Source organism: Zophobas morio, unplaced genomic scaffold, assembly GCF_036711695.1.
Source record: "Zophobas morio isolate AGI-343-1 ecotype UQ-CSIRO unplaced genomic scaffold, CSIRO_AGI_Zmor_V1 ptg000379l, whole genome shotgun sequence".
Lineage (NCBI taxonomy): Eukaryota > Metazoa > Arthropoda > Insecta > Coleoptera > Tenebrionidae > Zophobas > Zophobas morio.
In genome coordinates, this window is record NW_026972483.1 from 190,941 (window position 1) to 207,442 (window position 16,502).

Sequence of the window (16,502 nt, forward strand, 5' to 3'; positions counted from 1 at the left end):
TACTGTGGTGATGCTTCCCAAGACTCCACGGGCTCCAGCGAACCCCAGCGAATATCCTCCCATTAACCCTCTTTCAGCTTTTGGCAGAACTGTGGAGGTAGTTCTACTACGCAGGCTAGAAGAATTTTGTAGAAGGACACAAAACACTTACAGAATTCCAATTTTTGGATTCCGAAGAGGTCACTCAATGACAAAAACTTTTGCGCTCTGTGGAGTGGACAACTCGAATCTTCAATTTTAAGTTGTCCACGAAGGTCATATTTCTCGATGCTGACAAGGCCTTTGGCGTGTGTGACACGAGGGTTTCCTACGCAGACTACGCTTATTAGGTGCCCCGTTAGTCCTCTACAGCATAATTGCGTCGTTTTTACGCAGACGCGCCTTTCGAGTGAGAGCTGAGGCTGCGCTGTCTCCCTACTGTCGACTGACAGCTGGTGTTCCGCAAGGCTCTCTGCTCTCGCCTCTACTCTTCGCGCTATACGTGCGAGATATTCCACTCCCTGCGAACCCTCACACCCCGCGAGCACTTTATTCCGATGGCACTGCAGTTTATGCGACCTCAAGGAAGCCAGTCCCTCATTACCATGGCAACGCCTACAGAGCTATTTGAAAATATTTGACCACTAGTGTAGGCAGTGAGTAAACATTGAAACAAAGAACGAGACAACCCTCATCTGAAGAAAATGCATCTCCCGCCTCCAACCCTCGAAAATGTTTAGATCCCATGGGGCTCTTAGGTCAAATAATTGGAGTCACCATCGATATGCGACTAACTTGAAGTTCACACGTAGAGTTCGTTACGACTAAGTTCAAAGCAGCAATTCGCGCATTCTACCCGCTATGTGCTAAAAACACAAGGCAATAAGCTGCACCTTTATAAATTATGCGTACGCCTTTTTATGGCCTATGCATATATTGCTTGGACATACGATCCAGCTAAACGAGCTCTTGGGAATAATAACCGTCGCACCTTATTTCGTGCGAAACACTACGTTACATGACAACCTGGGTTGAGAACGACTTGAGGTCTTTTTCCGAAATGCAACTTCAGTTTCTGTTGAACTTGTTAGTAGCCATCCAAAACACCAGTGGATCCAAGAACTTACAAACGAACTCTGGGAAGGCTCACAGTTTGGAAGGCCCCACGATGCGCTTTAAGCGCAGTCTTGTTGTACCTTTAACACATGCAGAAAGTTTGTTGTGGGAGATCTACCAAAACTGATTACGGTCTAACCTTGTAATATAATTATCTGCGAGATTAAGCAGTCTGCGCTCGATATTACCGAACATCTGCACAATTTACTAATATATAAAAAATATTAATGTATTATACTTTTTATTTTTGCGTTCTATTTTTGGTGGTTACGCTCTTTTTTGCTTCTGTTGTTTAGTGGTTTCATGTTTTCTGGGTTTCCGTATTTTGTGTATTTGCAATTTGTGTTTTGAACTGTGTCTGAAGGGTTTTTGTAACCTGTATAATTGTGTTGCACACCCTAATATACGACTTTAATTAACGTTAAAGATCTACAGGCTGTTCAGTGTACGGCCCACTGCCAGTACGCAGTTAATTTAGATGTGCTTTACGAATCCATCTTTACCTTATCCGTTACAACAATAATCTGTTAGACTAAATCTATCTAGACTATCTTAAACCTGTATGTATATATGTCAAATCTATCTTAACTAAAAAATTTTAGTTCAATAAATTTGTGAGGTTCTTTCAGTCTCAAAGTTGGAGGAAGTATTGCATGATTAAAAAGGGTAAGTCCACGATATTGTTCTAGTCTATAAGGCTAAAAGTTCTATCGTTGCCAACTGTTTAAAGGATAGTTAGACAAAATAGAGCGAGTCATCAAGAGTTTAGAGAATTAAAGGATATTATAAACAGAGACCATTGCAAAAATTTAAACTAAATAATAGTGCACATACCGTTAAGCACTATTTATAGTTAGATTAACTAACGTAGACAAGCATCCAGAAATTTGTTAAAAAAATACTAAATTCTACTAAAATAAGGGTTATCTTAAAAATAAACAAAAGTTACTATTTGTTAATCATGATTATAAGACTATTATTCATAATACTCAGTTGTCAGAGGAAAACACTAAATCTATGCTCTTCTAAACTCATTTAGATTTTTTGTTAAACAAAATTCGGTTCCCAAATTAAAGTTCCTTTCATTAAAAACTATAATTAATATGTTAATAGTGATTACAAATTGTTTTAATAGCAATATACAGATTATTTCAGTTATAAGTGTTGAAGAATATATGATTTGTTTGGTAGTTACTGATTTCTTTCATTACAAAACAGAACTTATTTCACAGAAGTTAGGTATAAGAGTAAAACAATTATACCTGATTCTAGATAGCCCAAACCTTCACAATTACGTTTTTATTGGTTATTTATAAGTTTTACCACAAAAATAATTCACAAGTTAATTGTACTACTGTTCTTTTAAAAAAATATTTATAAAAGACGCATTACTAAAGTTAAATTGTACTCTAATAGAAATTTTATATCAATATTTAGTAAGTATACAAGCGAAAAGTTTAGTAATGCTAATGAACTCCAGAAAAACTTTTGTAAAGAAATATTAATAATAAGCTATTAGAAATTCATATTGGTTATATTTTCTTTTTTAAGAGGCTACATTACGCAACATTCAATCAGAATGGCCGTACATAGAAGAAGTTATGTAAAGAAATATTAATAATAATTTTTATATATTCATGGGGGTTACACTTTTTACTGTTTCTCTTTGAAGAACTTCATTTTATTTTTTATTTAGAGCTTCTTGCTTGCCATATCTTAGATTTTTTCACCAAGCCAAAAAATGGGGCCTACCTTACAGGGGTTACGACCGGTGCATAAGATAAACCATACTTAGATCTCGCCTTGCGGTTTGCAAACTCCAGTAACCCTCGTGGAACCCTGGAAGTCATAAACTATCCATTCACTTTGTCCCTAACGACGTAGGAAGTATTCGTAATGCTAGTGTTTCTATTAACTTTCTAATAAGAGAAATGCTCTTCGATTATATCGTTGAAATATCACCTCTTATTTTTTGTCACCTGTTGGTACCGACTTTGGAGGAAGGACCAGTTCTCACTATTTCATGGCCGCGTGACTTGTCTTTTTTACAAAGTATTTTTTACTTTTTTATTAATACTGATCTCGTATTGTAATAATTTTCATTATATATTACTATTCATACTTATATTATTATATATACTATGTTTGAATAGTACTATAGCTTAATTTTATCTAGAAAATTTTATATATTCAAGAGCTAACTGGAGTAACAAGCGCTACTGGACGGCACTTTTGTACATGTTTGTTCATAAGGTTTAATAACATTTTTTTTTTTGATTATTTAAGACTAAGCTTTCCTTTACTTAATTTTTTTAATTTCACCTTAAAGGATAAGCTGCATTTGTATACCAACTTGCTTGGATTATTTTTTGGTGGCTACACAGTTCACCAAGAATTGGGCTTACCAGGTCTTTTAATTGCCTACTTAGGGGGAGGTGCGCTTTCTTTATTTTTTTCTTATTACTTTAAATATGATAACATGTTAACCTTTAAGGTTTATAATGTACTATTTTAGATTAAGTAAAAGCTTTTATAGTTGTTTGTTTTTTCTATGATTTTCTGTTTCTTTTAAGGTATTGCGGGCGCCGTTGAGACCCGGTTTAAAGAGACTCAACTGAGCGATCGGCTTTCTCTAATACTTTACTTGAAAGGCGATTCCCTTATTACTAAAGTTTTCAGTGAACACTTTTAAAACTGTTTTTTTATATTATATAATATATATTAGTTTATAAATCTTTATTAGAATTATTTGGAGTCGTTATTGAGTTTCGTGATATTTTCTTACTTTTTTGCTTTATTAGTGGATTAATGAACTTTCTAAAAGCCTTTCTATCTTTATTGCTCCCCGGATTTTGGCTTACTGTACTTACGCTGGCGCTAGCTCCGGTAATAAAGCCGACATTTTATGTTTTAATATCGATAAATTTTAGCTGTACACACCATTACTGTAGAGTGTTACGATTTTTTACACAAAGACGCCATTGTACCAATTTTAAAAAGCACCTAAAGTCGTTCTGCAACGAACTATTATATATTATATTTCTTGAAATTTAATATTAATTCCGGGTGCACATTGTTATTGACAATGAGAATTCTCGTGTAAATCTAAAAGATTTTGCAGGATAGCTATAAAAGTTTTTTTGGGTTTTTTTTTGTCTACGAAATTTTATTAAATGATTCTAAATATAATAACCGCCAATATTATATCTTACATCCCCTTAAAAGTAACGGATTATATATCTTCACTGTTGCAGGTGTTTGTGCTGTTGTATCGTTGGAGCTCTGTTTAACGATGAAGAAAATGTATACTTTACTAGCCCGCCCGGCGGAACAACGAAATAAAAAAGGTAAAACATAGTTAACTTTTTTAATTTTAATTACTTTTATCAAGACGTTGTCTCCCGTGGAGGATATAGACTTTTAAGTCTTTTTTTTTAATAACATTTGTTTAAGTATACAACACTGAACGTTTATATAAATTTCAACAAGGAATTAGGTATATAATAAGATAATTTATTGTTGTTTAACTTCTTCGTAAGAAAAGTTCAATTATAATTCGGAAAAGTTTAAGACTTGCTTGTAAAAATTTAGTTATTAAAAACTAAATATTAATCGCTTTTCTTTTTATATTTAAAGGTGAACAGGATTATTTGAATTCACATATTTTTAGTACTATAATAATATAAGTTTTTTGATATCTAAGAAAAAAAGTTACATGAAGCATTTGTTTATTTATAATATGTATATTGTAGACAAGAAAAGATTGATAACTCTTTGCTTTAAGTCCGCCTTGAATCTGTTGGATCTTTTTAACATTATCAGGTTTAAAGTTATTATATAACTATTTTTTGAGGCTTTTTAAAAGTATTTGTTTTTTTTGTTGTTTCATAAGAGAATAAAATGTTTTAATTAAATTTTATTAGTTAGAATTTTAATAGCTTTAAGTACATAACAAAATTATATAAAGTGTTTGGTTTCAATAAAGATAAAATAAATTATAAACTTTTATATTATAAACTTTGAATTTTAAAAGATTAAATTTTCATTTAAAAGAGGAAGAATTTTATTTGCAATTTTGTGTTATTATACATTTAAAAAAGACTTATTTTATAACTTTCTTTTTCTTACTATAGTTTTTTTTGCATATATATAACATCCTTTCAGCATTATAGAAGTTTTTTATTGTACTTTTTAATATCTACTTTGGAAAACTTTTAAGTTCTTTAAATTTTATTTTTCTATTTTTAATAATTAAGTATTTAATTGTACAAGTTTTGGTTATTTTCTTGGTTTAGTAAAAATTCTGCAGCTACGGACGCCCTGGTAAGCTTATTATAATATAACAATCACTTTGAAAAAATATATAACTTGAGGCAGTTTTTAAAATGTTTTACTTGCTAGCTTATAGATTATTTACAAACTAATTATTATTTAAGTGGAAAAATTTTGATAAGTTGGAGAATTTCTTGGGTTATATTATTTTTGCTAAACTCTTTAGAGCATAATATTATTACTTCTGGTTTATTAGTTTCTACTACTAAAGCTAAGAGCGCCAATTTAGTGACATATGGTATTGATTTTGGTGCGCTTGGCTATTGAAGATTTAAGTGAAATACTTAATATATTTATACACTTTTACTGTATGTTTACTTTGTTAGTAGTTATAGAGTATTTAATTTATTACTTTTTTACGTTCTATATATAATTATTTTATATTTACTTTTCGGTGTTTGTAGGTATTCAGTGTTTGGCATAACTTTTCATAACACCGATTTTGATTGGGGAGCGGATCATGCTGGCCACACTCAAGGTCTTCTCCTATTGGCATTTACTATATTTTCCGTAGTTTTACCTCGATACCTTATTATATTTATCTGCAACTCTAGCCTTTTAGTTTCTTTATATTTTTTCATTATTTTTTTAAGTTCATTTTCTTTTATACAAGCTTTCATGCGTTGGTTATAATTATTATTTTGCTAAACATTTTTTGCACAATGAATTACAACGCTGTAGAGTCAGCCTGTTATGTGTTAAAACACTGGGCTGGTGAGAAACTAATAAAGTGAGGCGATAATTAGTAGTTGGTACTTCCACTAATTAAAAAGTCTGCAAGCTATGAATAAAAATTCATTTTGGAAATTAATAGCATATTAACTACAACGCGTCTCCCTTTAAGGATTTAACTTTTGTTGCCTATAAATTAAAACTTTATTTGCTTCTTTTTGTTTGGTCTGCTTTTATAGCTAATTATTTTATTTATTCATAGGAATAGCCTTTGGGCTGAGTATCTTTGTTCTCCGCCACTTGTATATATATGCATCGAGTGTGCTTTCTAATTATAATTTATAATCAAAATTGAGTTTATAGTCTTTTAATTCCGTTATGTTGATATTTATTTTTTTTATTATTATTAAATAAAGAAAAATAAAGAAAAATTTTGTTAGTGATTATTGCTTGTGGTGAATAATTTTTTTATAAGGGTTAAGGCTTTTGTATCTATTTACTATCCTTTAAAACTTTTAGAACTTGAGATGGTTAGCAGTATGCGTAGTTAAGAAGGGCTTGCTATAATTTTGTACCTAAGTAGCGCAGTATAGGAATTCTTTTAAAGGCTGTTGCGTTTCCCGGTATTTTTCGTTTTGCTGTCTATTCGCAGGTCGCATATCAGCTTATTGAGAAAGCATGGAAGAAATTGGTTATACAAATCACTTAAAGTAAATACACATCTATGATTGGTTTTACACTTGTTAATGGGTACATAATGTTTGTGATATATTATTGTGGATCGTTTTGGAAGTTGTTTATATGAAATGAGAAATATTGGTGATATTGCTATATATATTAATTGTAGTTCTCTGTCATTATAAATTTTTTAAACTTTTACGTACTTTATAAGAATTACAAGTGCAAGTAATTAGATTGGTTGGTCGAGGCTCCTTAGAAGCGACCTATTGAAGTGTTTAGTATTTATATACCTTTTGTACTGGGTGATTTATAAAACACGAGAGCGGCTTATGCACCGATAAACTTTTCGCTTGTATTTATTGCATAATGATATTAGTGTTTCCTTGGTATATAGGTGCCCGAAAAAGTTACGTCTTGTATAAGATTTGGTTCAGCCTTATTGCTATTTAATACATGATACTGTATAATTTTTTTATGTGACTAATGAGATTGGCTTAATTTTCTTACGTTTTATGGTTACATCTATATTCTTTTTTATTCGCTTGAAAGTGAGTTTTCGCTTAATTATTTAAGCTCTCCTATATAATCTCGCAAGCACCTCTTTATATATAAGGACGTGCAGTTAAACCAGTTGGGCGTCTGACCTGTTCTTGAAGAGGATTTATAAAAGATCACAAGGAGTTTACATATGTTACAAGAACTTTGTTTTCTCTTCTAAGAACTTTATATAGAGTTGCGATTTTATTAAAAAAATTAGTTGATAGGTTGTGTGATTAATTTTTTTGACTTCTAACAAATAAAGTTGCTTCATAAAATGCTATTTGTCTAATAATAAGTGTGCCATGGGTCGATATTGACTGTGGTTCTTCTTGATTGATTTCTCCCATTGGTAGACTTATACAGTTTATCGTTAAAGGTTTTTTTCTTCAGCAATTTTGATTTTTTTTAGAAAGGTAAGTTGATCTAAGTAGTTCTTCAAAGAAATGTGTTCAGAGGAAGCTTCTTGTATTTTTAATGGATATATAAATATCTTCATATCGATCATAAGAGCGTTTAAGAATTATAAGCGAATAAGTTAGCTCTTTAGTAAATGAATAAAACTAATCCTCTCTTTAGAAAGTTGTTCAAACGTTGCGTCATAGTGACAATTAAGGTTTTGCCATTTTTTTTCTTTGCCTGTTTCATTTAAGTAGGAAGAGTTGATAAGGCTGTTTATATTAATTTTAGTAGGAATTATTTGTTCGAGACTCTAGAAAGATTATTTTTTACATCAATTTTGTAAGCTTTTGTATAGAAGGCTACTGTCTTAATGACTCCTAGACATTTTTTCCATAATAGGGCTACTTACCACTTTTGTATAATGTGTGTCAGTAACATACAATTATCTTTTAAATTGGGTTGTTAAGATGGTTTGTATAATTGATTGTATTTGGCGTGCAGGAATAAAGGTTACTAAAGTAAATTTTAATTTTTTTTTGGGATTAATCCCATTCAGCAATTTAAAAACTACCTTTTACAATATTATATTTGTCGCGACGGTTGAGTGTCCAGCATTTTTCGGGTAAAAAATAGTCTCAAAAGTGGATGTTCTTCGCTGCAAACTGTACACTTTGAGTTCTCTTCCGTTTTTAGTGTTTTAAGGTCATAATTAACACATTTAATGCAATATTAAATAAAAGTCAGTTGACCATATATCTATTATCAGCAGCAAAAGTTTTAGAAAATATAACTATAATTTTGAGGGTTCACCTAAAGTTGATTAGTTACAATAAAAAGAAGTATTATATATTTATTTTTCCAGGAATTAAAATTCTGGGGAGTAGGTACCAGTCGTATGGGATCTCGAACTCTAATTTAAGTTGTTTTCAGTTAGTGTATTCCTAGTCTCACAAAAACTTACGTTAGGAAATTTGACAATTCGTTTAAGGTTAAAATATAGTGTTAGAGAGTAGAAGTACCTAAACAGGGCTAACCGCTCTTGTAATATATATTTTTGGAAAAGCAAATAATCGAAATGGTTCAAATTTGTCCTTATATTTATTTATAGAATCAGTGTTACAGTTGTCTTCATGCTCATTATATATTGATATTCTTTACAATACTGCCTGTTTAAAATTTTTACTGTCATTAATTTTAGAGACGTCGGGTTATTATCGTTATTAGTTGTAATTATCTTTGTCGCCCTTAAAAGTAGAACTTTAAAACTTGTATAAACAATTATACGGGAGGCTCTTCATACCTTTGGTACTGCCATCTTGCCATATAGACATTGGTAGTTCATTCCAAGTACTACATCAGTATAGGGATATTAATGAATGTGCGCTATATCAGTTAAATATAACTAACGCCCTAAAATAAACGTACTTTATCTTCCCATAAGTTGTGCACAAACATAGCATCCAAGTAAGCTAAGATAAATTATTAGAGCGAACACTCATAAATAATAGTTCTGCTGCGACACAACACCTAATTAATAATATGGTAAACTAGTTTCAAAAGTCTATTGCGATTATCCACTGAAGATTTTCCAAGAAAAGTTGACAGGCGCTTTTAGAAAGTCCCTAATGATCAACAAATAGAAGGGCGCTGCCCTAGGAAATTCACATTCCACTATTATGTTTATCATCACCTCGAAATATTTTAATCAATACAAAAAGTAAAGAAGTTATATAATTAAGGCCAGACGGCACCTTACACGCGAAACTATGGAATAGATACAGCTAATCGGGAAGGACCTATTAACAGCAGGGCACTTCCCCTGGTAGTTTCGTCTAGCAGTTTCTTAACAACCAACCCAGACGAACATTACTCTACCTGATTGGCTGCTAAAATTACCACTGTCCACCAGGATGCTGTCTTTTCGCCCATATTAAACACGTATCAGTTTGTAAGTTAGATACTAGTATATTCTTCCTATAATGTTAGATACAGCTATACCATTAATAGTACTTATATATATTTGTTTATCATACCGAAGTAAAAAATAATTATTAAAATGGATGGGCTCACCGAAAAGCGTTACGAGAGACAAATTCAGTATTGCCTTATACTTATTGTTTTTCCTTCACACTGTATAGCATACGGCTTACCTTAGCTTTTAAGAAATTTTAATAAAATTATATTTTAATAATTAATAAACTGAGCGCCTTTTGAAATAGTTAATGTTATTATTATTAGTAGCTTATTACTTATAGCAAATATGAATTGAAGATTTTTTATGTAATTTGAAGATTATGGGGCGTTCAAGGTCAAACATCGCTTAGAAATTCTAAAGTCTGCTTGATAAATGCCGACGCAACTGGAACTGAAGCCCTCAAAAATTTAATTTTAGCAGGTTTATATTTTATTCATCTTTTCTTTAAAACGTTTCTTATAAAAGTAACCGCTAAATACTTTACAGTTAAACTTTTATTTTAAAGTACAGCTTTCATATATTTTTTTTAATATTTAATTTAAGAATCAATTTTTGGTTTCTACGTGTGATCAATTTTTATTTATTTAAATAGAATATATACTCTAAATTAAAACTGAAAAATTCGGTTGCTTAAATTTTTTGTTAAAAATTAAGGAGTTGGTTCTTTTACAATTGTGGATGACACGACAGTTAAGGAAGTTGACTACGGCAACAATTTTTTCATAGCAGAGGTAAATTAAATTTACCACATCGGCAAACCGTACAACTTAAATATTAAAAGGGTAAGCTTGATCATTCTAGGGCCGAATGCACTTACGAGTTATTGCAGGAGCTAAATCCCGAAGTTACTGGAAACTTTATTTCCGAAGTTTTTTTTCGATTGTTGCCTTATTATTAAATTCTGTTATGATGATCTTCGATTTATTAGGGTGTTTTAACCATTTTAAAGACCGAGCCAACTTTTTTTGATAAATTTTCTTTGGTAATTGGTGCTAACTTAACAGAGAGGTTCTCCCTGCTCCTCGAGATCTCCTCTACATGTCTTTTTATTATAAGTAGAATTCTACAATACGTTGGGAGAGATTTATGGGACAAAAACATTCCGCTTATACTGGTCTTTGCTTATGGGATGATCGCCTACGTCCGTATAGTCCACGCTCTTCACACTGGTTTTCCTGCATTCATTCGGGCAGTGTTTGAGATTTTTATATTACTTTTATAAGTGGTCCAAGGGCATGTGGATAACCTTCCCCACGACTTTCAGTGCGATGCCCCATTTCCGGCTCTGAAAAAATTAATTACCACTACCGATCTCGGTATCAGGCATTTTCGGGGGTAATTTTCAAACTCGAAGTCCTTATTTTTACTTAAAAGATTCGCTTGACTCAACGCAACTTCGGGATGTGCCTTATTTATTAATTATTTTGTTTTACTTAAAAAAATGGCTTGAATTGGTAAAATGTGAGATCAAAATAGTTGCAAAGTTATGTAAGGCTCGTTTGCAATAGCATTCCGGTCGACCTCCCGAAACAAGAATAGAAAAAGATGAGTTTAAAAAACTTATTCAAGAAGGTTTATATAGTTTGCTTGATCATGTAAGATTGAAAAAGTCTTCTATTATAATACGTTATTTTACTCGAAAAGGTGGCAAGAAATTTTCTGAAGGCAACGAAGTGAATTTTGAGGAGGCCTTCTCCTTTGCTTTTTACGCTTGGCGTCGTTCAGAAGTACAACTAGTCTTTTTTTGTTTTTTCCCAATTTACAACGAACCTTTTACTTCCGAAGATCCCGTCAAACGTTCTCGAGGTTTTTAGGCATCCGTGCTGTGATAGTCTAACCAAAAAAGTAAAAACTTTGCTTCTATTATCAAGTATCCTACTGCGGAGATTGTGTAATTATACGCTGTTCATGGGAATCAGCAATATATTAGATGCTTTTACGTGTCGCACGTGTAAAAGATTAAAGTAGGGAAGGCTGCCCAAAACTTGTTTTTCTGTTATTAGAGCGACACATTTTGGTTCCTAGCGCGGGCCGTCAGGGACTTCACTTTCTACGATAACAACGGTCGTTTACCATTGAGGTTGCTCAAGCGAAGTGTCCTTCGATCTCTACAAATAACTTTTCATCAGAGGTGTGCTGCCCGATATGACGGCGGGAACGGCCAACTACAGCCAGCTACTACTGCTGTACATTGCAGTATATTTGACCATGCTCAGTCTTTCTCCACTCAAGGTCGCTTCAGATACCAACAAGAGGCAGTTAAACACGCATCGATGGTCTCCGCAAGGGTTCACAACCTGCTGCTTCGCTGCGGTCTCGTAAGTTAGCGCTTTAAGACACCGTCGTTATATTAATATTTAGACGAAGCCAGAGGACTATATTGATGACGAGGAGATCAAAACGATCTGCGAAAACTCGGCCACTTTAAAGTGTTTTGAAGGTATCTCGCATTATCATTCCTCTTTGGTTTCAACAGTAACGAGCTTAGTTAGGTACATCCCTTCAGCATGAAGAAGCTCGTTTAGACGACTTTAATGTACAGCGTAAGTTTATTTAAAGCGGAAATTTCTAATTTTATAGGTAAATTGTTATTATTGAGGATAGCCGCAGAGGTTTTTTCCTGGTACTTCTGTCTAAAGGCGGCTCGTTTCTTTCAGCGTAGATACGGGCACTCTCCTGGTACACCAGCCAGCCCGGTGCGTTTATACAAAACAAAAGTTATCATTTAATTTTGAAGGAACGGGGACTAGCAATTATTTAGGCGACTTGCTGACCCTAAAGAGTTGTCTTGCGGAGGTGTATTTTTTGTCCTGTTGAAATATAAACATTTTTATTCTACTCACTAAACTCTGCTTGAAGGTTTTGAACGAAATGAAGTCGAATAGAAAAATAGAAGACGAATACTTAATTGAACTGTAAGTTTGGTTTTTTAGTATTTGTAGGTTGATCCAATAATTTTCTGGGCGTATAGTTGCCGCTTTGGAGCGAGCGAGATTCACAGCGTGGCAGCGTGCGCCAGCGGTTTCGTACATATTATCATTATCTTTTTTTATAAGCTGGTTTATGGGAGGGGTGCAACCAGGCATCGCTGCACAGGAGGGGATAAAAGTTCTCACCCGCCAGTTCTACCCCCTGAACAACGCACTGATAGTGGACACAGTAACCGGGCAAGCAGTCTCCTTCAGAGTGTGACTGGCTAATTTAGGCAATAAACTTCCTATTCGCTACTTTTATCTCTCGCTCACGACAATGTCCAAGTGGAAAGTCTGCGAAAGTGCGTCCAACCTCTCTGAGGCGACTTCTGTGCCGAAGAGGATAATTTTTTCTAGGGAGACGCACCGCTTTAAAATGGAAAAGAGGTCGTCCTTCCTAAAGGGACGAGTTATAAGAAGCTGGCGTACTAACACCAACAAAAAAAAAACAGTAGGACCCCACTCTGGTGTAGGACAAGTCAAGAAACTTTAACGTGACGGGAAGGGAACAATTCTATCATAACAATTTGTAGTTGTAGTGCGAGTAAAGAAAATAAACAAAAAAGCAACCTTTTGAGGGAAGTAAGTATTAGAAAGATTAAGAGAAAAAAGCGTGGTGTCGTTGAGCGCGGTAAAGTCTAACAAGCTGATGTTAAAGGCGTTGCTAAAGTGTCTCAAGTGGGGCAATCTAATAACAATTATTTATTAAGCGAGTGCTAAAATTTTGTTAACAAAGTGGGATGCCTTGAAAGAATTACTCTGAGATATTTATCAGAAAAATTTAAACCGTCAATTTCTAAATGCTTTAAATTGCTAAGTTCAGGAAGAGACACACTTAAATAATAATAATACGTTATAATAAATCCATAGAGGTATCAACAGAGGCGTGTCACCATAAATCCAAAACTTTTAGCCTCGTCCAGTTCATTTGAAGACTTTCCACATTCCTTAACTTCTTCAAGTGAGTGACTTGAATGCGACATTTAAGTAGGCTAGCGTCCAAACTTTCTAGTCCTTCTATGCTACATATGAAGTTTAAACCTGCGGCAGCCGATTCAGATAACTTTCTAATAAGGGAGAGCTTAACCTATAGGTACCGTTCTCAGTGATACTCCAGCCTCTTACGCCTTTAATATTTTAAAAGGTAAAGCAACGGCAACCATTTTATACCAAAAAAAAAAGTAAACCCAATTTCTTAAGATCTACAAAGTTTGTGAGATATTTAGCGGTGGTATCATTTAATTGTCTAAAACTATTCTAAGCAGAATTAAATGTTAATTAATTACAGAATAAAAACAAATTACTAGAATAAGGGTATCAAAACAACGTTTCTTCGTAAAAAAAGATGTAACGTTTTTTAGCACGGTATTAGGCCTAATTAAAGTTATGTTCGGGTTAAGTAAAGAAAGTTCTTCCCAGCTAATATAGTCATACCCAGATAACTGCAGATGGCGTAACTCATGGAACTCACCGACAATTTTCAAATCTATACAAGGCGAAGTAATGCTCATACATTTAATTTCTGTTAGCCTTAAATTTTGTGACAGCAAAAGCCTTTTATACTATTTATTGTATAATATTAAGAAAATATATACTTAATTAGACCTTAGTAGATTGTTAGAAAGTTGTATTGTGGAAACTAAGCTCTCAAACAAAAGATTGGCTACTTTAACAGGAAGAGCGCTTAAACTTGTAGGGTTAAAAAGGTAAGATGAAAAAAGAATAGTCAAAAAATAGAGCAGACTTTATATAAATATGTATTTTGCGTTTGAGAGCCTCCAAAGAAAGGAAAAATAAAGTTTGCATCTCACCCGAAAAAAATAGTACAAAATAACGCCAGTTGTAGAACTATAGCGGTAGTACGCATCCCCTTAAAAAGCTATTACAAAACTATATGGCCGGCCCAGGGCTAGCCTCCAAAGTTTCGTGACCACTTTAAGAGATGGGGGACGGGAATTCTCCGTTAAATGAGACAGTATTTGTTATACATGTTGCTCCATTTTACTGTTTAATTCAAATTAACACTAATTAATAGCATATTATTGACCATAGTTATTAGATTCACTTTCTCTTTAAAACTCTATCTTTGCATTTTTTTTTCCATATATAATTTTAAGCTAATATTGATTTCATCTAATATCCGTATTTTTGCGTTAGCGCGTAACCAGATTCACAAAATTAAATTTAAAAACTGTGCATCCAATTAGCTCGCATATTATTAAGGTGCCTATTAAGTTGGGCAAACAAAAAATTGTAAAAATAATATATAAAAAATTCGGAGCACAACTTATAAAATGTGAATCTGAAAGAACAATTTATCCCTACGATACCCCTAGCCTTTGTTGGTAACTATTTACTATTGACATAGTATAAAGGTAACTTATATCTAAGACTGTCCATATAAGCAAGATCTTTAGTCTTGGGCGTCTACCAGACCACAGGTGCATTTACTATGTCAGGGGGGCAGACAATAATTCTGGTAGATTAATAGTAGCTCAGTTCAACGACAAACTGTATAATTAATAGAATAGAAACGTAAGTATAACTACGCCATTGTCTACTATAAGGGTAAAGCAAACTCCCCCTCTTAAAAGGCATCTAGCACCTTTCAATATACTATCGCCAATGAAGGTTTTGCTACTACTGAGAGCAAGTCTATCAATCTGGGGGTTACATCGTATTATAGTTCACCTTTGCTGACCTTAAGTTTAAGTACATGTATCATGCGTAGTTCATATCCGGTGTTGGTATTTGTAGCACAGTACTCTTCTAGCATTCAATGTTATCTCGTCTCACAATACTAGGAAGCCTCGGCTCATAGAAGATCACTGGCATTAAGACAACGCCAAATCTGAAAGTTACAATTTTAATCCGTATGAGGTTGGACTGTAACCTAAGCAAAACTAGTTTTGTCGAGATGGCCCATTCGTCAGATGCAGAAGTGACCAATACAGGCGCACGTCGGGACTACGAGCTATCTTGTGAAAATTAGATTTGGACAATCTAATGCAAAGCCTAAATATGGACATCCTTGTTATTTTTTAAAATGTAAAAGAATTTAAACAATGCTGGATAACATATTAAATGTATATTTAAAGCAAATACAAATCTTTGAATATGCCCTCCTCTTTCGTTTTATTTTTTGCTCTCTTGGTTTTTGTCTTTTTTTTTTCGTGTACAATTTGTTCTTTTATATATTCTCCCCTTTATCTTAATAGGTTCCCAGCCAAGCTTTATTTACAATTATGTCCTTTCAAAGCGCCACTTACGCATCTGTAGTAAGTAAATTGAAGTTAGTCAAGGACTGGGCAAAGTGGAGTATTTACTTAGAATCCTAGCTGATCAGTTAAGATGCTATTGGAGCAGTTATTGATACTAAGTATTGCGATAGGAGGAAACTCGGATTGGCATGGCACGCTATTATTTAAAGCATTAATCCGAGTTTAATGAATATCGTCCGGAGATACGCAGCTTGGACAGTTGGGTAGTTTTACGAAGCCATTTTTCAATTTTTGTACAAGTTTTATGTTGTCACAGAGGGCATGGTTTTCACTTTAGAAGAGGTGTTTGTGAACATAAAGAAATGGATGAAGAAGACGTCAGATAATTAACTGGACCGCATAAATGTCTCAAGCCCCAGCATTGAATTTCAAGACAAGGTTGCAAGGATTAGGGAAAGTATGAAGCTTATTAGACTTCGGGAGCCCTACCACATGATGGTGTAGGGGCCTCCTTTAAGTAGATGGTATTAATAACCGAAATTGTTCTGTATCTAAATTAAGCTAAGAGGGAGTCGTAGCCTCTGCTATTACGTGGGAGATCATATCTCAAGAGAA

At 33.4% G+C, this 16,502-nt stretch overlaps 3 protein-coding genes and 1 long non-coding RNA gene across 5 annotated transcripts; 2 read left to right on the top strand and 2 right to left on the bottom strand.

Moving 5' to 3' along the window:
• The first annotated feature begins 3,007 nt into the window (after positions 1 to 3,007).
• On the top strand, positions 3,008 to 6,444 carry LOC135120373 (uncharacterized). Its single transcript, XM_064044671.1, has 9 exons — positions 3,008 to 3,147; positions 3,272 to 3,348; positions 3,425 to 3,530; positions 3,669 to 3,766; positions 3,897 to 3,981; positions 4,350 to 4,442; positions 4,848 to 4,917; positions 5,832 to 5,905; positions 6,362 to 6,444. Exons 1-9 carry the CDS (start codon positions 3,027 to 3,029, stop codon positions 6,442 to 6,444), a joined length of 807 nt encoding a protein of 268 aa, XP_063900741.1. The 5' UTR covers positions 3,008 to 3,026.
• A 3,307-nt stretch (positions 6,445 to 9,751) lies between these two features.
• Positions 9,752 to 12,895, top strand: LOC135120395 (NEDD8-activating enzyme E1 regulatory subunit-like). Of its 2 annotated transcripts, XM_064044696.1 has the most exons (21): positions 9,752 to 9,816; positions 10,011 to 10,114; positions 10,349 to 10,425; positions 10,476 to 10,562; positions 10,623 to 10,702; positions 10,754 to 10,863; positions 10,918 to 11,010; positions 11,069 to 11,148; positions 11,203 to 11,266; positions 11,339 to 11,421; positions 11,480 to 11,539; positions 11,698 to 11,774; positions 11,824 to 11,880; positions 11,937 to 12,012; positions 12,062 to 12,134; positions 12,187 to 12,237; positions 12,299 to 12,373; positions 12,432 to 12,490; positions 12,554 to 12,609; positions 12,666 to 12,715; positions 12,777 to 12,895. In XM_064044696.1, the coding sequence occupies exons 1-21, from the start codon at positions 9,776 to 9,778 to the stop codon at positions 12,884 to 12,886; spliced, it is 1,563 nt and encodes a 520-aa protein (XP_063900766.1). In that variant the 5' UTR covers positions 9,752 to 9,775; the 3' UTR covers positions 12,887 to 12,895. The 2 variants fall into 2 exon arrangements, with proteins under 2 accessions (XP_063900766.1, XP_063900764.1); XM_064044694.1 differs by having other exon boundaries at positions 12,666 to 12,895.
• LOC135120437 (uncharacterized) lies at positions 12,796 to 13,848 on the bottom strand. Its single transcript, XM_064044751.1, has 6 exons — positions 13,764 to 13,848; positions 13,560 to 13,707; positions 13,411 to 13,500; positions 13,237 to 13,354; positions 13,125 to 13,180; positions 12,796 to 13,063 (listed from the first exon to the last, which is right to left on the bottom strand). The coding sequence occupies exons 2-6, from the start codon at positions 13,592 to 13,594 to the stop codon at positions 12,925 to 12,927; spliced, it is 438 nt and encodes a 145-aa protein (XP_063900821.1). The 5' UTR covers positions 13,595 to 13,707; positions 13,764 to 13,848; the 3' UTR covers positions 12,796 to 12,924.
• Positions 13,849 to 13,963: 115 nt separating this feature from the next.
• On the bottom strand, positions 13,964 to 14,348 carry LOC135120439 (uncharacterized). The gene is made up of 3 exons (XR_010278610.1): positions 14,272 to 14,348; positions 14,101 to 14,220; positions 13,964 to 14,040 (listed from the first exon to the last, which is right to left on the bottom strand). It is a non-coding gene; the product is annotated as an uncharacterized LOC135120439 (long non-coding RNA).
• Between the last annotated feature and the right edge of the window lie 2,154 nt (positions 14,349 to 16,502).

What these genes read in the sequence shown, in the direction of transcription:
- LOC135120395 (XM_064044694.1), top strand. Translation starts at nt 9,776, where the DNA reads ATGGATGGGCTCACCGAAAAGCGTTACGAGAGACAAATTCA. An exon ending in GGTGCTAACTTAACAGAGAG is followed by an intron (nt 10,703 to 10,753) that starts GTTCTCCCTGCT and finishes TATTATAAGTAG; the next exon opens with AATTCTACAATACGTTGGGA. An exon ending in TGCTGCTTCGCTGCGGTCTC is followed by an intron (nt 12,013 to 12,061) that starts GTAAGTTAGCGC and finishes ATTTAGACGAAG; the next exon opens with CCAGAGGACTATATTGATGA.
- LOC135120437 (XM_064044751.1), bottom strand. Translation starts at nt 13,594, where the DNA reads ATGAACTGGACGAGGCTAAAAGTTTTGGATTTATG. An exon ending in CTAAAAGTTTTGGATTTATG is followed by an intron (nt 13,501 to 13,559) that starts GTGACACGCCTC and finishes TTATTATTTAAG; the next exon opens with TGTGTCTCTTCCTGAACTTA. An exon ending in TTGTCCTACACCAGAGTGGG is followed by an intron (nt 13,064 to 13,124) that starts GTCCTACTGTTT and finishes TCGTCCCTTTAG; the next exon opens with GAAGGACGACCTCTTTTCCA.
- LOC135120373 (XM_064044671.1), top strand. Translation starts at nt 3,027, where the DNA reads ATGCTCTTCGATTATATCGTTGAAATATCACCTCTTATTTTTTGTCAC. An exon ending in TTACGCTGGCGCTAGCTCCG is followed by an intron (nt 3,982 to 4,349) that starts GTAATAAAGCCG and finishes TCACTGTTGCAG; the next exon opens with GTGTTTGTGCTGTTGTATCG. An exon ending in GGAACAACGAAATAAAAAAG is followed by an intron (nt 4,443 to 4,847) that starts GTAAAACATAGT and finishes TGTATATTGTAG; the next exon opens with ACAAGAAAAGATTGATAACT.